The sequence below is a fragment of the Palaemon carinicauda genome, chromosome 44, assembly GCF_036898095.1.
Source record: "Palaemon carinicauda isolate YSFRI2023 chromosome 44, ASM3689809v2, whole genome shotgun sequence".
In the NCBI taxonomy this organism is placed as follows: domain Eukaryota; kingdom Metazoa; phylum Arthropoda; class Malacostraca; order Decapoda; family Palaemonidae; genus Palaemon; species Palaemon carinicauda.
The window spans coordinates 31,758,693-31,781,268 of record NC_090768.1 but is presented as its reverse complement, the minus strand read 5'-3'; the positions used below and the strand labels follow the sequence as shown (position 1 = coordinate 31,781,268).

At 36.7% G+C, this 22,576-nt stretch overlaps 1 protein-coding gene across 1 annotated transcript in view; it reads right to left on the bottom strand.

Annotated features, from left to right (window-relative positions):
• LOC137634261 (transmembrane protein 120 homolog) overlaps positions 1 to 22,576 on the bottom strand; it is a 52,595-nt gene that overhangs the window by 4,521 nt on the left and 25,498 nt on the right. Inside the window, exons 5-10 of the mRNA XM_068366544.1 lie at positions 17,946 to 18,038; positions 17,660 to 17,735; positions 14,080 to 14,221; positions 13,070 to 13,293; positions 7,837 to 8,000; positions 7,545 to 7,647 (exon numbers count right to left, since the gene is read on the bottom strand). Coding sequence (XP_068222645.1) covers positions 7,545 to 7,647; positions 7,837 to 8,000; positions 13,070 to 13,293; positions 14,080 to 14,221; positions 17,660 to 17,735; positions 17,946 to 18,038 — 802 coding nt within the window. The remainder of the gene's footprint in view (positions 1 to 7,544; positions 7,648 to 7,836; positions 8,001 to 13,069; positions 13,294 to 14,079; positions 14,222 to 17,659; positions 17,736 to 17,945; positions 18,039 to 22,576) is intronic.

Here is a 22,576-nt window from a genome sequence, read left to right as displayed (position 1 = left end):
TAGATCACTTTACTTATATCTACAAAGCACGCGCTTTCGACGTTTAGCAAAAAAAATTTATATACCCACTCTTCTCTCTTGGAACCAACATGCTTGAAGCATTAAGTACCTCTTGGTAAACACTACATCCAGCTGGCCAGTGAGTCTACCAACCTCAGTTCTAACAATATTATTGAAGTTGACACAGACAAAACCATTTGAAGTGGGGAGGAGGGAGCATCCTGTGGGATCCTTGTAAAATCAACAATGAACAATGGTTGGTGAATAGAATTTCAACATTTTAAATTTTCCCTGCTTTCTACTGAGGGCCAATATTTCCATGTTTCATATTTAAGAAATGACCTTGTTAGAAAGATATGTAGTCTAGTCTTTACCATTTCAAAAGAAATTGTCCTTGAAAAGTCAACCTTTTAGATGGCTTTGCTTACTGTAAACTTTCCAGGAAATTAACAAATATAAGTAGTTGCTAAATCATTTTATAGTAATGCCTTAAAACACAAAATTAATTATCTCTGGAGTGGCTTTTGTTTCGTGAAAATTTTGAGTTACGAGTCACATTTTACATGTAAATTTCCAAATTCATTCCAAAACCCTACAAAAACACCACATCGTAACCACAATGAAATACTGTACAGCCAAATACTGTACATTTGAACCATTCAATACAGTATACCTAAACTAACGTTAATACCTGTAAAGTAAGTAGTTATTAAAACAATAATAATAAATGGAAAATAATACAATACTGTACTGTACTTAAACAAAATATACAGTACCATATGTACTGTACTATTTTAGTTACCCATAATATAGAGATAAATTTTCTATATTGAAAACAACCCCTTTTCTTCAAACCGAGTTCGTTTTTAATGGGTGACTATTCTATTCTTGGCCTGGCTGGCAAATCTCTTTTCTTATCATGAAATGTTTAGCAATGCGAGTCAGAAAAACGGATTTTCAGTATAAAATGAAATTTTATTGCATACTTACCGAACAGTTATACAGCTGTAGGTTCCCTACGAATGGCAGACTATAGATTCAAAACTACCGTGGTGGCGCCGCCATCGCTGATGTAGGTGACGTCATCTCCCTCCACTCGAGGGAGCTATAGGTACAACTGTCCAGGTAACATAAATCCGTTCTGCCCAACTATCCACCAGTGGGGAGGAGGGAGGGCTTTAATTAATAATTGTTCGGTAAGTATGCAATAAAATTTCATTTTAAAATGAAAAACCATTTTTATTGCAGTGTCTTACCGAACAATTATACAGCTGATTACCCATTGCAAGGATTGGGGGCTGTGGATGTAAGTCTTACTTCAACAATCGCATACGATTCTTGAAAATAAAGTATACCCAAAAGCACTGTTAATGCCTGTTGTACCTTATCTTGTAAGAGAGCTACTGCAGGAGAATACTGCCTCTGGTCGGTGCTCATCTTACATAGTAGAAGGCTTGGAATATGACCAATGGGTGCCTCTAAATGGAGTGGAAGATCCTCGCAGTCATGGTGTTCACCGCTGACTAAACGAAGATACAAGAAAATATTGCCCTTGCCCTGGACTAAGACCAGAAATAACCAACATGAAAAAACTGTCACCTACACCGAAATAAAAACCTTTACCCATCAAAACTAACACTAAAATGATTGGCGAGTACTCCAGGTACATTATACCCCCAGACTTCCCATTAACTCTCCAACCTTGGTATAAGGCGAAACATAGGGAACAAACCCCTGTGTCGTTCCTCCCAACACCATGCCAGCTACCGAAAGTGGACTGAGAAACTAACAATTTTCAAACATTGTTTAGATTTCTTTCAAATAATGCGCAGCAAACACATATTTAGACCTTTCAACGGGTACTTTGCAGGGTAGCGGATAGCAACTAGTTGTGTCGAAAAGTGAGAGAAGTCGCTACCGCTCGAACTTCGTGTGCTTTTCACTCTCAGTAAAGAAAACACTGCGTCATTAGCTTGAGAATGTGCTTCTACAATAAACTCTCTTAGAAAACTCTGTTCTGCGGAGATAATATCTTAATGCCTGCACGGGACATAAGTCGTTCTTCTTCCTGGCCTATCAAGTCTGTCAGGTTTTTGAGAACAAATTTTCGTGGCCACGGACTAGAAAAGTTGCGCGAATAATGTATGTGCGACGAATCGCAACATTACTTTTACTTTTACTTTTAGGGGTTTATTTCTCGCCCTCCATCAGACACTTAAAAGAGTCTGTTCAGGCGGGCCTTGATGTGTGAAAATAATTTCTTTCCAGTTTATATTTTGCTCTATATCTTTTTAGTTATTCACTAGCATTTGTATTCAGGCTTAATAGTTTTCTGATCAACTTTCCAAAGAGATAAGTCTTCAGGTTTTTCTTGAAAGCTGCCACATTATTGCCGAAAGAATTTTGATCGTTGACTAACTAATATTTTCTTGAATGAGAGCGAACATGTTCTCAAACAAAATATACAGTTCTAGAGGCGATCATTTCACCTTTGGTTTACCCCTCCTCTTTATGTGAGGAGCTAGCCAGTGTTCATTACACAGAAACGGATGTCTGGTTACCTGTGGGCGGAGTTAGAAACGTTCGTAAACGTAATGAAAAGTTGCCCACGCTGTTGCTATCGTTCTTTTAACGTTAGCTAACAACGTTCCTTCGGGACTAATTGTTCGAAACAATAACCCTGTAAGGATAGAATAAAAAGGTCTCGGAAGCCTATGGTGTAAAAAGCAAGTCGTTATACCCAGGGTACAATGATTTGGGAGGCTGCCTCCATCAAACGGTTGAAACGAGTTCAAGACAATACTCGCCGGTTTTGTCTTGGCTAGAGCTCGAGGCCTTCATGAAGTTTAAACAACACCCATAGTTCTGTAAGGACTTTTCAGGAACAAGTCTCCCGAAAAGGGTGAAGTCTTGTATGTGGGAGTTTGCTTCAAGAATGCCAAACATAATTGCCATCGACCGCTTACCCGAAGGGGTTGCCATCAAATGCTTTCTCGCTAGTGAGAAAAACTACCGTTTAAATCAGGCAAGGCCTGCAGGGGAAATGAACTGAAATGTAAATAATTTTTTATTCCTTACTCATTTCCGTCTGCTAACCCAACCACTCGAAGTGGGAAGGTGGAGGAAAGATGACGGTGGTTCGTTCAAAAACGAAAGGATCGGTGCTAGTGAAATCAGACTAGCTGATATAATCAGCTGGGAGAGAAGAGTGACGTAACAAGTCACACCTTTGGAAGACTCATCCCGTAGAGGCGGGGAGATCGACCATAAAGTTTTCAGAAACCTCTGGATTGCGGAAACCGAGAGATTCGGATGAGAACCTAAGGGTTCAGAATCTATTTGTGAATAACTTTCTCACGACCTTAAGTAATGTTGTGCTGAGAACCCGCAGGAACTCTGTCGCTTATTCCTGACGGAATTTTCAGGAATCGTGTTACATGACCAGGAACTGTGTCATAGTTACCTGTAGAGATTCGTAAACCCTTAGGTAGCAGGCATCCTTCTGTCATCATAGTAAAACTCTTGATGACGATGGGCGCGCGCGAACAATTCACGGGACGAGAGTTCGAAAACACTGTCATAAGAGTAAAACTCTTATGCACTCATGAACACTTCGCGCAATGAGAGTTCGAAAAACTCTGCCATAAGAGTTGTTCGTGCACTTCAACTGATTGCGTGCGCCAAGTTGTTCGTGCACGCCGCACCACATACCCATTCTAACGGCAATACTTGAAGAAGGCGACTTAGTCCGTACGCCAACACGTTAATTTTCCCTTGAACAAATCGAGGGTTCAGCGTAACCTGACCAGGTGTAACCACTTTCCCAGAGGAGTCAACGCTCGCGTAAATACTTGCGATGCTGTCGAGAGGCTGAAGCAAAGAGCTCGAAACTGGTAGATCTTGCCCATGAACACAAACCGAAGATATTTCCCGGAGTTCTGATGAATCAGAATGTGGAAATATGCGTCCTGCATATCCAGAGATACCATCCAGTCCTCTTGACGAAGGGATTCCAACACTGAATGAGTCGTTTCCATATTGAATTTAGTCTTCTGGACGAACAAATTCAGTGCGCTTACATCCAGTACAGGCCTCCAGTCCCCCCGATTACTTTGGGACTAAGAACAGACGGTTGTAAAACCCCGGGGATGGTCTGTCAGTTATCTCCTCTATGACCGCCTCCTGTACGGGAATCTCTATTTCTCTGGTTAAGGCTACAAACTTCTCCAAGCCTGGCGAGTAGGCAGGTAATGTGATGGGAACATTGGATAGAGCAAGTGTGTCTTTGAAAGGAAAGGAGTAACCGAACCGGAGGACTTGTGTCACCCAGGGCTCTACCCCTCTGCGGCTCCATTCCTCCCAAAAAGGGCTCAACCTGCCCCTACCGACGCATGAAGGATTGAAGAATCACTTGGATGAATTCGTGTCGGGTTTGGTCGAGGACTTGGTTGGGTGTCGTAAATTAAATCAAGGCCTGACGAACAGTCTACACCTACCCCCTTGAAAGGGTTTCTTCTACAAAGGTGATACCAAGGTGGTAGTCGCTACAGTCGAGGGTTTAACCCGCTTAGAAGACTGTGCAAGCAAGTTAGCGGAAAGAATCTTGGTCACTATTTCTTCTGGAAACAGATGATCCTTGTCGAGAGGAGAAAACAAAAGGGCGGAGTTCTGAGACGAAGCGACTCCTTTCGAAACAAAAGAACACCAGAGATGTCTTTTCTTGAGAGTCACAAATGCAAAGAGAGAGGCCAGTTCATTGCAACCATCCCGAACTGATTTGTCGGCACATGACAAAACCCCAAGCCAAGTCTTCCTGAAGAGTAGAGCAATCCTCTATTTTCGTAGCGAGAGCTCCGATCGGCCAGTCCAAGAAACTCATAATTTCTAAAATCTTGAAAATATTCTTTACCAAATGGTCCAACTCGGGCGATGTAAAGAATATTTTAGCTGCTGCAAACGCGGATCTCCTATTTGCGTCCACCAAGCCAGAGAACTCCCCCTGAGAGGAGGCAGACACTCCCATAGGAGGGGCTTCCCCAGTTACGTAGAACCTATACCTCCTCTTAATAAGTTTTGACGGAGGATAGGCAAAAGTTGCTTTCCCAAAATTTCTTTTGACCTTCAACCAATCTTCTATATCACGAAGCAAATGTTTAGAAGCCTTGGAAAGAACGAGCTTTGGGAGAAGAGGATTGAAATTCTTCCTTCTCATCAGGAAAAAGGAAGCAGGACCTGGGAGCGGCTGCTACGAAGTAATCCGGTACATGTCGAGAAGGTAGCGTAAAAGCTTCGAATAACACGAGAGAGGAATAGTGTCTGCTTGTAAGTCCTCCTCGTCATCCGAAGAGATAGGCAATAGAGACGGTTCTTGATACGACTCATTGTTCTTCGTACATTGTTTATTTTCTTTCATCCAGTTTGTCCGTTCTTGCAACTGTCGACGTAATGGAACTAGATTCTCTTCTTCTAGTGTAGAAGTCGAAGCAACTGGAGTCGTGGATTTCGACATGATCGTCACCGGAGGTGTCGCGCCAGTCGAATTATCTGTCGAATGCAAAGTCGAAGGACAAGTTTCGACAGTTTGATGAGTCAAAGATCTCGATGAACTCAGAATCGGTCGTTCCACAACCGAGTCGAAGGCAGCTGTCGCTGTCGTAAGAATACGAGGCGAAGTCCAGGTAGCTACGCTCCACGATGGGCAAGCGATATCTACTTCTCTGTTCCTTTTCACAGGAGGCGAAGAGAACACCTCTTCAACGGACGTGAGACTGAAGAATCACGCCACTTACGATGTCTAACCGAAGGCGAATCACTCGACTTACGTTGTCTAACCGGGGGGAATCACTTGGCTCTGTCGATAACTGGTCACCAAACGACACACCTTTCCAATGGTGTTTAGTCGAATCCTGCTGTCACACCACAGGATCGACTGAGGAAGCGACTGTCTGTGGGCTAACCCCGATAGTCTCCCTTGGACCTCTGGTATGTCTTCTCCCCAAGGCGGGGGAGTGGGACAGTGACCTTCATCTAGGAGAACTATCGGGACAAACAGCCACCCCTTCAGATGCACTGCACTGACACTTTTCACTTTACTATAAGTCTTTCCTATGAAAGACTTTACAGATAAACCTAACTGCATCACCGTATTAGCTAATACATCAAATTTCTTTTCAAATTTAGACTCGAGGCTGGCAATGGTGTCAGGAGAAACTCTACAGAAGTTGGCAAAGGAGTTACAGGAGCAGGAGTAGGAGGACTCAAGATCGAAGACATAATAAGAGGAGAAGGAGAAGGAATATTAGCAGGAGCTTCGATAGAAGCCGAACAGTTCTGAGGTCCGCCTTCCTCTTCCTATCCTTAATTATCTTCCCCGAGTGAGAAAAAAACTTTCCACTGTTGTTCACTCAGATCCTTGCATTCATCACAAGTAGATTCTCTAGAGCACTTACAACCCCTACACTTATTCACTTAGTGTACGAATCATAAATTAATTTAACTAACCTAGTTTTGCACCTACCGGCGCAGGGTTGCCAGTTTGGTCTTTTTACAGGCCAAAAGACCTCAATTTGGCCTTTTTTAAAAACTGGTTGGCCGTTAGCAATATGAAAAAAGGCGAGTCAAATAATACTGTATATTTGGCCTTTTTCTACTAATGGGTTGGTCTTTTAAAGCTTCTGTTAATTAGAAGTTGGCCTTTCCTCATTTAGAAAACCTGGCAACTCTGTACCGGCGCAAAACCTAACAACTGAAGGACTAGAGTCCGACATGATGGTAAGACCACAAAATTGCAGAAAAGAAATTCAGCTTCAATCCTACAAACACGGAGTTGAATACTTCACTGATATTGGAGAGATAATATTTCCCAACAAATGAAGAAAAAAGCCTGCACCGACCACCGGTGTTCACCAGAAGCCGGCAGAGAACGAATTGATGTTACCTGGACAGTTGTACCTATAGCTCCCTCAAGTGGAGGGAGATGACGTCACCTACATCAGCGATGACGGCACCACCGCGGTAGTTTTGAATCTACAGTCTGCCATTCATAGGGAACCTATAGCTTTATAATTGTTTGGTAAGATACTGCAATAAAAATCTTTGAACCTCGTTTCGCAGCGAGAAAATTTTGTAAGATTCTTTCGTCAAGAGAAGTATGACTGTACTTGATTCATCATTAGTGTAAGCAGCAGAGAGTCTAGCATCTTGGATTCCATGAAGGCAAAGCTACTCGTATGACTTGAACGGGTTCAAAAGAAACCATTTCACTTGTATGGTACATATCCGGCGGGATTATAAAGTCCAGTCAATCATAGATATGAGATACAAAAAGAATGTTTTCACAAGAAATACTGCTAAAATTTAAGTTTAAATTCTGTAAACTTGAGTGCTCCTCCAAAAATGTAATTTTTCCACTGACATACCTCATGGATTCCATCTCAATGATCAGTCTAGTGTTTGACATGAGGTTATTGTTGCCAAATGAATTTTAACACATAGTATAGTATATCAAAACTAAAGGAATATGAACAAAGTTAAAAGTGTCATACCTGTTGAGCTGCACATTCATCTTCTTCCTTAACATTTGGGCGTTCTCGTTTGAAAGAAGCAGCTCGAGCTGCTGGTGTTCGTCGCTGAGGAGAGTCTAGATTTCTAAAAGAGACAATGGAAAATAACAAAAAAGTAGTTTAGCAGAAGGTAATCTATTTTTTTTTTTCAAATTAAAAAATTTAAATTATAAAATTTCAAGACAAATCAAATGAAAGAAAAATCACCAGTGTTATTTTTCCTATAGGTTTCAATTTAGCTAATACAAATAATGGAACAAATTAATTAAGTTACCTGAAGGATACTCTTCTCTTTTTATGAGTCCAAATATATTTGTCTAGTCGAGTGAAACGATACTTGAATTTCATGCGTTCATTTATCTTCTGAGGTATAAGTGAGAGGGTGGTTAATGTGTTGCCCAAGAACAGGATGAAGAAAAAGATTGCAAGAGTAAACACCTGAAAACAAAAAAACTTTTTGAAAAATCACATATTTTGAAATAAAATTTCTTATTGCAATACTTACCTGAAGTTTATTTACAATTCCTCACCATGCGTGAATAGTTCAACTACAATGGAAAAAATAATGCTAAAATAATAAAACCTTGTGTAGAAGCTGATCCAAAAGTTCCACCCATGAAAATATCATTTAATAAAATTCTCTTTTTAAGTCTCTCTTAAATCAAACAACCATCATCTTTATGGTATTCAAACTTGATTAATTACTTTTAAAGTTAAGGACTAAAACCGCCTTGGGTCAAAAAGTTCAGTGGGAATGTTGTCCATTCCTGCAGCCTTCCCTTGGCAAATTTGTTTTAAAGCTGCATCAAATTCTTGAAATGTTGGTGGTAGGGACATCAAAAATTGGGGTGGATGTTATGGCACATTTCGGAGGATGTTGAAATGTTCTACCCAACGGTTATGGATCTCTTTAACTTCCGTGAGGATGGTGTTGTCTGCTGCCAAGCGTGCCCCGGCAGCAGTGTGCTTTGGTTCAAAATTTGTTTTGTGCCTGCAAAGAAGCTTTAAAGGTCCCTACTGTCGGCATAACCTTGTAGGTCTTGAGCCATTTGTTGCCACCATTCATTTTGAATTTCTCAAAGCCTGGCTTGACACTGTCACTTTGCTTGTGCACATTTAGCCTTCTTTGGGTGGGAATTAGGGTCTGAGTCGAGAGCTACCGGTATTCGAGTACCGGTATTCGAGCTAGCTGTTTGGCATTAATGAGAGACTTAATATCTTTGTCGTTGTCATCAAACCAATCCTTGTGCTGTTTGCTCCGGTTCTTGCAGTCATTGATGGTATCTCATAAGTTAGTCAATTCAGTGTCGATTAATGGTTCTCTAGCTGGTAGGTTCCGCTGGATTGCTGCTTAGAAAGCTTGAGATGTATCAGGACCTTTTAATTTATCAGCGTCATATCTTCTGGGTTCGTTTTGGTGGATATTACGTAGCTTTCTTTTGATTGTTAGTTTTAATTTTGTGATGCGCAGCCGGTGGTCTCTCCAGCAGTTATTGATCTGGGCATGCTTCTCGTGATCAAAACCTCTTTTTGTGCTATTGTCTGACAATGGCATAATCTAAGATATGCCTGTGTCTTGATCTAGGATGTTTCCATGTGGTTTTGAATCCATTTGGTAGTCTGAACTGCATGTTTGTGATGAAAAATGCCTGTTCAGCACAAAGGCCAAGGAGGGGGAGGCAATTATCAGTGCAGTTTCCCATGCCTTGCTTGGCCATTATGTTGTGCCAGAGTTCATGGTCTCGCCCCATCCAGGCGTTAAAATTCCCTAAGAGAAGGAGACGGTCCCCAGCTGGGATTTTGGATATGGCAGTGTCAAACTGTTGGCAGAAGGCACCTTTGGCATGGTCTTCTGCATCTAATGTTGGGGTGTACACTGATACTAGCGTGAACTGTTTTTTCATGAGCGCTAGTCTTAGTGAGGTGATTCGTTCATTAATTGGATGTGGTGCTAGGTTATGGGCTTTTATTAATTGGGTCCTAACTGCAAAGCCAACACCCTGTGAGCGGTGGTCTTCCAGGTTTTTCCTTTCCTAAGAAAGTATACCTAGACCCAACTTCTGTGATTTGCCCTTTGCCAGGTATTTTAGTCTTCTTAAGAGCAGCCACATCAACGCTGAATCTGACAAGTTCTCTCGAGACTAAGACTGTTTGTCTTTCAGGGGTGTATGTCTCTGGCATCCATAAGGGTGTGCACATTCCATGCACCTACTTTGAGGTACATTTTACTATAATGATTCCTTCTTTCACGGCTGCATATACAGTGTGTCATAGAGGGCAGCTGCCTAATACCTGAAATGGTGTGACCACCGATGTTTAGCCCACCTTTTATAGGGCCTTCCCCAGTTGGGGTGAGCAGCAGTACAGTACTCCTGAATAAGCCTGCTCAGTCACAGGTGCAGGACCAAGTTCCTGTGTGGTCACTGTCACAGGGAAAGCGGCCATCACACACCTATCACCAGTGTGCACGACCGGGCTAAGAGTTCCCAGCTACAGCAAGGCTACTCCCACCACCCTTGTCCCATCGCCACTGGTCTTTTTAGGAAGGGTTAGGAGTAAAGGAAGAGAAAGGAAATAAGGAGGGTGTTAGAGGGACAGTAGTTAGACTGAAAAGGCCATTGGCGTGACTTTGTTTAGGGTGGACAACACTTTGCCCAGAGTGATACCCACACACTCTGGCTCCACACCTTCCTTCTGAGGCACAATGGTGTGATGTGTAAGATTGTGGTGTGAAGTTGCATCAGTCAGCCCATAATCTAGTCTACCAGCTCTCGCCTTGCTGCCAGACCAAATGGCATGCTTTTATTTTTGAATTTTCCTTCCTCTAGCCTTTAACTAAAGAGGCATACCCTACAAGGCAGCAGAGGGAGTCTGATTATGCTGTCAGACACACTGTCGCTTGCATGCATTCTGTAATAAACAGGGGGACCACGGGAAGGTAGCATGCAAGTAGTTAGTAGGAGACTGTAGGAAGGTTAAGACTAGCTTAGCCCAAGATGCTTGAACCCCAATCACCCCCTTAATACATCACTGAATTATAGATATATTACATACAGTGTATGTAAAACTCTATTGCAGTCTGTGAAGGTAGATAAGTTTAATATTTTTCATAATATAATTATTTTTTGTTAAAAATAACCATTTTTGGGTCTAAAAAAAATTACAGTATTACCGTATATACCCTTATAACACTTGCAATCTTGCATATTGTACCTTATTTATAAGGCGAGTTACTTATTTGAGATTTGAGATCAGATTATTATAAAGTAACCTCTCCTTCTCCCCCTCTTTATCCTAACTTGTAGTTCAATGTCAAAGAGTTATTGAGTCCTTTGACTGTCCAGAAAGTACTATATAGGATCCCTCTCTCTGTTCACGGATTATTTCATCTTTGCCGAAACATACACTGAATAGTCTGGCCTATTCTTTCCTCATACACTTGACAACACTGAAATTTTCAAACAATCCTTCTTCTCTCAAGAGGTTAACTACTGCAATTGTTCAGTGGTTACTTTTGTCTTGGTAAGGGTAGAAGAGACTTTAGCTAGGGTAAGCAGCTCTTCTAGGAGAAGGACACTCCAAAATTAAACCATTGTTCTCTAGTCTTGGGTAGTGCCATAGCCTCTGTACCATGGTCTTCCACTGTCTTGGGTTAGAGTTCTCTTGCTTGAGGGTACACTTGGGCACATTATTCTATCTTGTTTCTATTCCTCTTGCTATTTTCAAGTTTTTATAGTTTATATATGAAATATTTACTTTACTGTTGTTTTGTTCTTAAACTTCTTGTAAATTTTCCTTATTTCCTTTCCTCACTGAGCTATTTTCCATGTTGAAGCCCTTGGGTTTATAGCATCCTGCTTTTCCAACTATGGTTGTAGCTTAGCAAATAATAATAATAAAAAAGAACGATAAAGTAGGGCTAAAAACAACCAAAAGAAAATTGGCAATCTTGTTATAAACAATTGATTCGTATAACAATAACACATTTGCTTGCATTTCAACTTTCGTATATCAACCCATTACAGTAGTTGTTACAAATGACGTTAAGTAAGAATATGACTTATATTATTACTTTACAGTATACCTTTTTTGGTTTACAAAATGAAAAACCAAATTGCATAAAACTATCCAAAAAACTAAATCAATAATTTCCTAAGTTTTGTAATCAAGCACCATAAAGATAAAGACTATAAAATCATCGTGCAATGACAATGCGGATGAATCATCCTTAAACTAAACACCATTAAAATTACCAGAAAATAAAATATAAGACAAATATCTTTTTACTTTTATACTGTATGGTAAAATAAAAATGGTAGTTCAAAATAATAATTCTCTCTTTTAGCAAGAGAAAAACAAATTATTTGGTAGTTTGCCTTAATCAGGTGTTTTGGAAAGCATACACTGCAGTCACGATCATCTTACAAACATGAACAAAGGGAAAGACGTATATTCTCTGTTTTTATTCCATGATAGGTAGTAAGTTGGCCAGGGCACTAGCAACCTGTTGAGATACTACTGCTAGAGAGTTATGGGATCCTTTGACTGACCAGACAGTACTACATTGTCCTTCTCTCTGGTTATAGTTCATTTTCCCATTGCCTACACACATCGAATAGTCTGGTCTATTCTTTACATATTCTCCTCTGTCTTCATGCACCTGACAACACTGAGATTACCAAACAACTCTTCTTCTCTCAAGGTTTCAACTACTGCACTGTAATTGTTTAGTGGTCACTTATCCTAATAAGGGTAGAATAGACTCTAGCTATGATAAGCAGCTCTCCTAGGCCACTCCAAAATCAAACCATTGTTCTCTAAGTCTTGAGTAGTGCCAAAGCCTCTGTACCATGGTCTTCCACTGTCTTGGGTTAGAGTTCTCTTGCTTGAGGGTACACTAGGGCACGCTATGCTATCATTTCTCTTCCTCTTGTTTTGTTAAAGTTTTTATAGTTTATATAGGAAATATTTATTTTAATTTTGTTAGTTAAATTTTATTTTTCCTTTTTTCATTTCCTCACTGGGCTATTTTTCCTTCTTGGAGCCCTTGGGCTTATAGCATCCTGCTTTTCCAACTAGGGTTATAGTCTAGCTTTCAATAATAATAATAATAATAATAATACGAGGCTAATATTTGAACACTATTACAATAATTATAATTGGATACAGCTTTATTAAGGTTTTTAAGCAAGTTTTTTTTTAATGTTATTGAGTTATTCACTCAGATGGTCAATAGCAAATGAACTTCAGGGAAGTTTCATTGAAATAATTTATTCCTAAATATTTAATTTAGTAAAAGAATCACAAGTCTAATCTACATTTCCTTACAACTATGGAAAAATAAGAGCTTTCTTACAGACCTTCATCTTTGAGAACAATCTATATAATTAAAAGGAAATACTCTAGAATTAAAATTTTAATACAATGTAACTGTAGTAAAATCAAATAATTTTTCAATTGTATTACATCCGACATAAAGAGAGTACACAATAATGTCATGAACTTACGTGCCATTCCGCATCATCGGTAAAGGACAAAAGGTAGAGAGTATAAGCATTATATAATTCCCACATATATCCTATAAGAAGGAATGGAATAATGAAGCCAAGTCCACGCCACATCCAAGAGTTGAAGCCTTCGACTGTGATGTCCATGTTGTCACGTTCTCCAAGAGCTTTCAGACGATAAAGGCAGCCACGCTGATACATGAACAGTAAGTACTGTACAAAGCCTGAAAATTATAATTTTATCTTATAATAATATACATGATAAAAGCCTTATAGTAAGAAATTTATATAAAAACAAAGCCTGAACCCCAACGGTTTTAGAAATACATCTGAAAGGTATGTCTTTCTACCATTATGAGCATACCTAGAAATTTATAAAGAATTCAAATAACTCCTTGTACTCAATAAAAAGATTTAAAAATTAATGAATTCACATTGAATTTTATACAGTACTATAGTACCTCAGTTTATGTGTAGAAAAGTACTGTATGGATGAAACTATCATGCATGCGCAAATTTCTTGGGCGTAATGAAATACTATCAACAAGTCTCAAATCAATATGGTTTTGAGAAAGAAGAATGGTTGACATTTTTTTAAGGTATAATCCCTATAAATAGCGAAAGGGTTTGTATTTAGTGCTGGAACAAATGTACTTCAATCTCACATACTTTACTCTCTATCGTACTACATCCACGCATATTCAGACACCCCAAAACTAGAGTGCAGGGAGAAGTCTCTCTCCCTCCCAACTCTTCTTTTTGATATCTCACAAGAAGTACCAGTAACTATAAAAGAGAGGAGATTCCCAGTCCCCTCGTCCCATCCCTTTTACAACACAGAAGGGTATGTTGGCTCTATTCTAATTGTTGTTATGCTCCTCCAGCCACAGGAAGCATATCCCCTACCAGATGAACTAAACCCTCCCATTTCAGGATCAGTTGAAGGTTTGCTAACTTAAATAACCCCTAAGACTTGAAAATAGTATACAGAAATATACATGATAACTCACTAATATACATGTTGAACAGCATAAACTGCTTTCGAAAGGCGTAATAAGTTTCACCATTGGGCCAAATCAAAAGAATTCCAGATAATATAGTTGATATGAAATGATGTGCACGCCACCAGCCTTTGATTCTTGATCCATTAACCTGAAAAATAATTGGAAATAATAAATTAAACAGATTTAATACATTTGCATTAAACATCAGATAGCAATCATACTTCCAGCTTCCTTTGATGCACTTTCTTACATTTTACAGCTGTTTAGTATTCAACTATCTGTGAGGATCTAAGCTGTAGTACAGTACAGTATAGTAATACCTCTAGATACGAAAGTTTCTGTATATGATAAACTCATGAAACAAAGACATACAAAGATTTTTTCACCTCACATTACAAAAAACCCTCAGGATACCAAACAAAATTTGCCCGGTCGCCGAAAATTATAAAATAAGCGCCACACAAACTGTAAATTCGCCACCATCGTGCTGGTCTTCCATTGGTTATCTCCCTACCCTGAAGCTAGTTACTGCCATAAGATCCTGCTCTCCTATTAGCCAGCATCTTTCCCATCCTGCATCTACTGTAAGTACAGCATCGGCATTCCTCGACCATTTGGTTCTGGAAATGCCATCCTTCAGATTGAATTCGTGTTGGTGATTTTGATCATGAACTTATAGTTTTCGTATTGCTTTATTCAATCCATAAGTCTAAAGCCGTAGGTCCCAAGAATGTTGCTGATATTCAAGGAAAGAAGAGGATGCTTTCTATGGAGATGAAGCTGGAGATAATTAAGAAATATTAGGCTGGTATGCAGTCGAGTGTGATCGCTAAGAAGTATGTCTGAAATCCGCAACAACTTCCAAGGGCGTGACTGTCCTTTTTAGTAAGAGGAGTCACATCCATGATAAGATGAAGAGACTCCTTCTCCTCTGGATTAAAGACAATGATATCGCTGGAGACGATCACAGAGACGATAATCTGCCACAATGCTAGCGCCATTTTCGGTGATCTCTTGCATGCTCAGGCCAAAGGCGACAGAAATGGGACATCGCAGCAGGCACCCACAGAGTTCAAGGCTTCACGCAAGTTGTTTGAGAAATCAAGAGACGGACTGGCATTCATTCATTGATGTGGCATGGGGAGGCTGCCAGCTTGGATATGGAAGAGGCCAAAGCTTATGTTGAGAAACTTGATGAGGACTCTCCAGGAAGGGTACAGTCCCAAGCAAGTCTTCAACGGTGAAAAAAATTGGGGCTTTTCTGAAAAAAAAAAAAAAAAATTGCCTCATTGGACCTACATCATGGTGGAAGAGAAGAAGCTGCGCGGGCACAAACCTATGAAGGACAGGCTTACCCATGCAATCTTTGTTAACACCAGTGCAATCTTTGTTAACACCAGTGGGTATTGTAAGGTCAAGCCCCCTACTGGTGTATCATTTGGAGACTCCTCAAGCCTTCAAGTCCCCCAAAGTGCTGAAGAAGAAGCTTCCTGTGATGGGGAGGGCTAATGCGAAAGCCTGGTTAAGGTGACTGTTTTGAAATATTTATAATTATTCACTCTAAATTTATTTATACAAGATTAATAATACTATTTTTACCTTATTCATTATTGTTATATTTTCATTATAAATAGCCTATTCAGGGAATAATTCTACAGCAATTATTCAAATTTTTTTCTATGCAAACACATCTTAGAGCATGTAAACACACAGCTGATTATGCCATAAGCGGATTTCAAGCAACCACGCTCGAGGATATGCCCACATATAAATAACAAGTATTCTTAATATATGTAAAGACAATGTTATTACAAAAGTTGTTTTATTTACTGTAGTGTTAGAAATTATAAATAAACAAAATAAAACTGTTTCCATATCACGTTTCTCGTACATGAGACTAAAAAGGAAAACGCAATGAACAAAATAACAATCAAACACATTTACATATCCAATGACACTAATAGCTTTTAATAAACTGTATGAAAATTATGGTAATCTATAATATACAGCATTGACATTTGTGAAATATTTATTATAAGATACTTTTAATAAGTTTGGAAACTGCATATTCAAACACAGCATGAATTCCATCTCCTGAATGCAGATCTGAGGTTGCTGAATCCCTCGATAGGTAGGAGGTTGGCCAGAGCATCAGCCACCTGTTGAGATACTACCGCTAGAGAATTATGGGGTCCGTTGACTGACCAGAAAGTACTACATTGGATCCTTCTTTCTGGTTACAGTCCATTTTCCCTTTGCCTACACATTCAACAAATAGTAAGGCCTGTTCTTTACAGATTCACATCTTTCCTCATACATCTGACAACACTGAAATTGCCAAATAATTCTTCTTCAACCAAGGGGTTAAACTACTGCCTAATAGTCAGACCTTCTCCATCATGATGCTCAATACTACACAGTATTCTAATAGTTTTATTCCAGCTGTGACTAATTTGTGGAATGATCTTCCTACTCGGGTAGTTGAATTAGTAGAACTTCAAAATTTCAAACTTGCAGCGAATGTATTTATGTTGAACAGGCTGACATAATTCATTTTATAGTCTATATGTTAATTATGTTTCAATATTGTTAAGGTTTTTTTAAGATATTTTTTTTATTACATCTTATATCGTTTTCCTAATATTATTTCAGAACTTATACAAACTATCTTATAATTAATTACAGGTTTCATACATTCCTTAAAAACAAGTACTGTTAGTTATCTCTTGAAAGTGTAAATGCGTACGTTCATTATGATTGGCAAGGATACTTGAACAAACATGACAAATTCGTAGATAATTTGTAATTTTTCCTAACTAACACAAGCCTAAAGGTTTCCCTTTTGGGCATTGTATGTAAGAAAAATATAACAAAGAATTGGTTTTATCTTTTTTTCTAAGCATGCATTAAGTAAAAAGAAAATTTTGATAAAATATAACCAAATCCTAACTTATAATTCTATACAGATGGTTTTTTTAACATTGTCCAAATTAAAGGTAGTTTTATGCACAGATATATACAATATTCATATTTATTTACTTATTCATTTACTATTAAAATAATCTTGTGTACATCATTTTACTAATTTCTTTGACTTAATGCAAGGAAAGTAATAGTAGTAGCAGCAGTTCCCAGGTTACACCCTAGTGTTTTTGGTACTGTAATGTTTGTTTTGATATGGCCCATGACTGAAGTAATCTATGTTTTCTTGAGTTTGAATTTACATTCCTTGATTATGTTACGCTATTTTCGAGAGTCATTTAATTTACATTCCTTAATTATGTCATCCAAAGGTGAAAAACAGAAGCATGGTAATTTCAGCTGCTCATTTTGTTGTTACCCACGTCTGGCGTATCTGATAGGACTATAGGCGATAGAATTTGGTATAATCTTGCCTGTTTTAGAGCTTTAGGAAACATTTTACGGATATAAATGACTATCGGCGGTACTGGACACCCCCATCTCCCTTATTAGTCAATTATTAAAAGGTTAAACTCTATAGTAAATGTAAAATAAAATTTGTTCAATTCAGAACAAGAACACAGTTTTCATGGGTCTCTAAGAGGTATACTAAGTAATTACTTACCTTAAGTATGCTCTCCCTGATTGTCAATGTACAGTAGTACCAGACCAAAAGAAACATGTGAACAAGGTCAACAGTCCTGGAATATAAAACATTTTATCAAATACAGTAACTGAAATGAAAAAAAAATCTATATCAATAGAGCTCCAATTCAACTGAATGATAAACAAACAAAAAAGAAAACACAGGGGGGAGAGAGAGAGAGAGAGAGAGAGAGAGAGAGAGAGAGAGAGAGAGAGAGAGAGAGAGAGAGTGTGTGTGTGTGTGTGTGTGTTTGCACTTTTCTTACCTGAAGTTAGTTAAAAGATTGAATGTGGATATGGCAAATGCAACCAAGTTGATGACGAGCTTAAACTTTTCATATTCATCTTTATATCTATACCTGAAATGAAATAACATCTTTTTAGCCAGAAACATTAATTATTTGTCGTTTTTTCTCATGTGTTTCCATTCAAGTAATGATTTACAGCATTTATTACAAAAACTGAAAGAAATATAAAAATGAAGAAACTACAGCATAGATATCCATATATATGAAACTTCGAAACCTCATAAAAATCATAAAATTAAAATGAATTATTAAAAAAAAAATGCATATAAAAAAGAAGCACATAGTGTATTTATTCATGAACCTAAATAATTCAGCATCAATTTTCCAGAATACGTGGATCTTTATATATACTGTAATGAAAATGATTTGCAAGGACAAATGATCTTTATATACAAAAAAAAATACTGTGTAAATAAAACTGCAAAAGATACCCAAAGTATTTTTTAATCAAAAAATCATGAAAGATGAAATTATAGTTATAAAAACCAAAACGGGACAAAAAAAAAACAAGTTCAAGAAATATAAAAAAATTATTAAGAGTTAAAAATTGAAATGTGATGAAAAAAAAAAAACCTGTTCAGGAAAGATAACACTATCAAGTGATGAAAATTAAAATGGGATGAAAAAAAAAAACATCAAGAAAGAAAATTAAGTGATAAAAATAAAATTGGGAGGAAAAAAAAACTTTTCAAGTAAGATAAAATTCTTAAGAGATAAAAATTAAAATGGAATAAAAACACACTTTTCAAGAAAGCTAAAATTATTAAGATAAGAATGAAAATGGGATGAAAAAAAATACTGTACATTTTCAAGAAAGATAAAATTATTACATGATAAAAATCAAATTAGTATGAAAAAGTCAGTTCAAGGTAAACTTTTCAAGAGATAAAAGTGATAATTGGATAAAAAAAAATACCTTTTAACAAAGATAAAATTATTACGCAATAATGTAAATAGGATTAAAAAATCATAGTTCAAGAAAGATACACTTGTTAATAAATAAAATTTGAAAATGGGATGAAATAAAAAGTTCAAGAAAAATAAATTTAAGTGATTAAAATCAAAATGGGATGAAAAAAAAATCACACTTCAAGAAAGATACACTTTTTAAGAGATAAAAATGAAAATCGGATGAAATAAAAAATTCGAGAAATAATAAAAATTTTAAGAGATAAAAATCAAAATGAGATGAAAATAAATCACACTTCAAGAAGTATACGCTTTTTAAGAGATAAAAGTGAAAATGGGATTAAATAAAAACAGCTCCAGAAAAATATTATTAAGAGATGAAAATGGATGAATAAAACACTTTTCAAGAAAGTTAAAATTATTGTGATAAAAATCAAATTGGGATAAAAAAAATCACAATTCAAGAAAGATACACTTTTAAGACATAAAACTAAAAAAATGAGATAAAAAAACAGTGATAAAAATCAAATTAGGATGAAAAAAATCAGTTCAAGAAAGATACACTTGTTAAGATAAAAATGAAAATGGGATGGAAAAAGAAAAAAAAAAACACTTTTCAAGAGATAATTATTACGTGATAAAAATGAAAATGGGATAAAAAAAATGCTCACTGAAATATAATTATTACGTGATAAAAATGAAAATGGGATAAAAAAAATTCACACTGATAAATAAAATTCTAATAGCACACTGTACTGTTTAAGCTCTACTGTAAAACCAATCATTAAAACGCATGCCAACACAACTTACTTGTCCTCCTTATTTAAAATAGAAACATTTATGTTTCCAAGAATAATCCTCAAATATAACCCACTCTTCTTTGGAATGTTGGTTTCCATGTCATAAAGTTGGGCTTTACGACGGATGAGATCCGTCTGAAGCAACTCATTTCTTTCAGCATTGTCCTGGTCATCTCTGTGGTCTAATCTGATTTGGAATAAAACCACATGCAATGATTCATAAAGATTTCAAAGCCATGAAAAATACACTAATCTAAAGAACACAGTCTGTAAGAATTTGCCTTGTATACAGTCATACAGTATCTTATGTTAAATCAATAAATGGTTCCAACACTCTCAACTTGACATAAATTGACATTTCAAATACAATAAACATTGCAAATCTCAATATCCTTGCTGATACTACACTAAATCAAGTCATTTAAATCTCAATATACTATACTGGATATAGTTATCCAATGGTTCAATACTTTTATTGTTACTAACACACTCCTGTTTCATATCTAAAGAATATAGGGAATGTAAAAAATTACTTTTAATTCTATTATTTCTCAAAACAATATCAACCTGAAAGTCAGAAATGATGACAAATATAACTTAGGTGTATGACAAACATATTAGTCACCCATCAAAGATTATTGCCTACAACAAAAATCTAAAAATATAATCTTATTATTATACCATTTTAAACTATACACATTCAGATCACATGTAGTAAGTCTCCAACTTATGATTTTCAACTTGAGAACTTTCAATGATAACTATATGTAATAAAGAGAATATTATCCAGATATACAAAATCAAATACCTACTTTTTTAAAGCATTTTATTATTGCGTAATAAATGTAAAACGTATTGATACATCTGTGGGTTTCCTTACTATTAATATCAAATTTGGGTAGAGGGTGTTGAATTATGGGCTAGATACTTGTAAGGCTGATTATATTGGACAGACATCTTTTCAATTTAGGAACCCACTCTTCAAATCTACAGTATATTGTTCTTATCTAGAGCATTTACATACAATAAAGTACAGATCCACCTCAATTTCTAAAATAAAAGTTTAATGAAAACTAACTTGAGAGAATATACTCCAAAATCAATCAATTTCTAAAAAGAAAAAAGTTTAATGAAAACTAACTTGAGAGAATATATTCCAAAATAAATAAATTTCTAAAAAAAATTTTTTTTAATGAAAACTAACTTGAGAGAATATATTCCAAAATAAATCAATTTCTAAAATAAAAGTTTAATGAAAACTAACTTGAGAGAATATATTCCAAAATAAATAAAGAGGTTCTCTTGCTTTAGTGAATACAAAATTATTACTTTACATCTTGTTTTCAGTATCAATCTCTTTAATGCTATAAACTATCTTGAAGGTTACAGATTCTTCTAATACCATTTTTGATAAGATGAATTACGGTTGTATCCTATAAATCTAATAAACTATCTTATGACTAACAATGACTAAACAGTTGCTCCTAGAGATTATAACAAATATGAAAGTTTGAAGAGATAAGAAACCATGTTTAATCATTTTATAAAGACGAAATACTACTAAAAACCAAGATAAGGCTGGCCCTGAACTGTAGAGATATGATAACGAAAACCTCTTCTAAGTCAAACTCTCTTCCCAAGTCCCTGCTTATCACAAGTTCCGTATTCACTAGATGCTTACATGAGTAATGCACGAGCCCAGTATAACAAACAATATAGAAGGTACATAGGTTTAAACTTCATGACCTACCACAAAGTTTCTAGATCATCACCTAAATTTAGTTACAAGGACAAAAGAAAAAAAATAGGAAAAGATACTCCTACAATAGATAACAAAAAGAATTAAAGTAACCATATTATTTTAGTTTACCATCAAATTCCACACAACATTAGTCATAATTATTTTATCTTTATTTTTAGGCTTAATTACCTCCCATTTTTATTACTTGTTCATGTTCATTGAACTTCCCACAAAGTTCCCCATTGCAATTCCTTGTTTGTGTTATTTTTTCTGGTAGTATATACTATATTACATCACTTCCTTGCATAAATTCAAGTGCCATACACTATTACTTCAGTTTTGATAGAATATTTTTTTGCAATAAAAGTATGTATGTATTATGTATGAGAGAGAGAGAGAGAGAGAGAGAGAGAGAGAGAGAGAGAAGGATGGCTGAGGCACCAGCCACCTGTTGAGATACTAATACCGCTCGGGTGTTTTTGGGTTCTTTTGACTGGCCAGACAGTACTACATTGGATACATCTCTCTGGTTACAGTTCATTTCATCTTTGCCAAAACATACACAGAATAGTCTGGCCTATTCTTTACACATTCTCCTCTTTGCTCATATACTTAACACTAAAATCACCAAACAATTCTTCATCTCTCAAGAGGTTAATTACTGCTCTGTAATTGTACAGTGGCTACTTTCCTCTTGATAAGAGTAGAAAAGACTCTTTAGCTATGGTAAGTAGCTCTTCTAAGAGAAGAAAACTCCAAAATCAAACCATTGTTCTCTAGTCTAGGGTAATGCCATAGCCTCTGTACATGGTCTTCCTCTTGTTTGTTTCAAGTTTTTATATAGTTTATATATGAAACTTATTTTAATATTACTTCTCTTCTAGTTTTTCCTTATTTCCTTTCCTCACTGGGCTATTTTCCCTATTGGAGCCCCAGGGCTTATAGCATTGTACCAAAGGATATGGGATAGGATTGGATATGAGGGAGAGCCGTTACATCTCCAATACCAGTGTGTTACTTTAATCATGTTTGCTTGTTCGCCATTCCATATTGCATGCTTTGGTAGTTTTCTACTTCAAGTTTTTGGATTATAAATAATTCTGCTTCATCTTCTTCAGTCAATTGAGTACGATACCCAT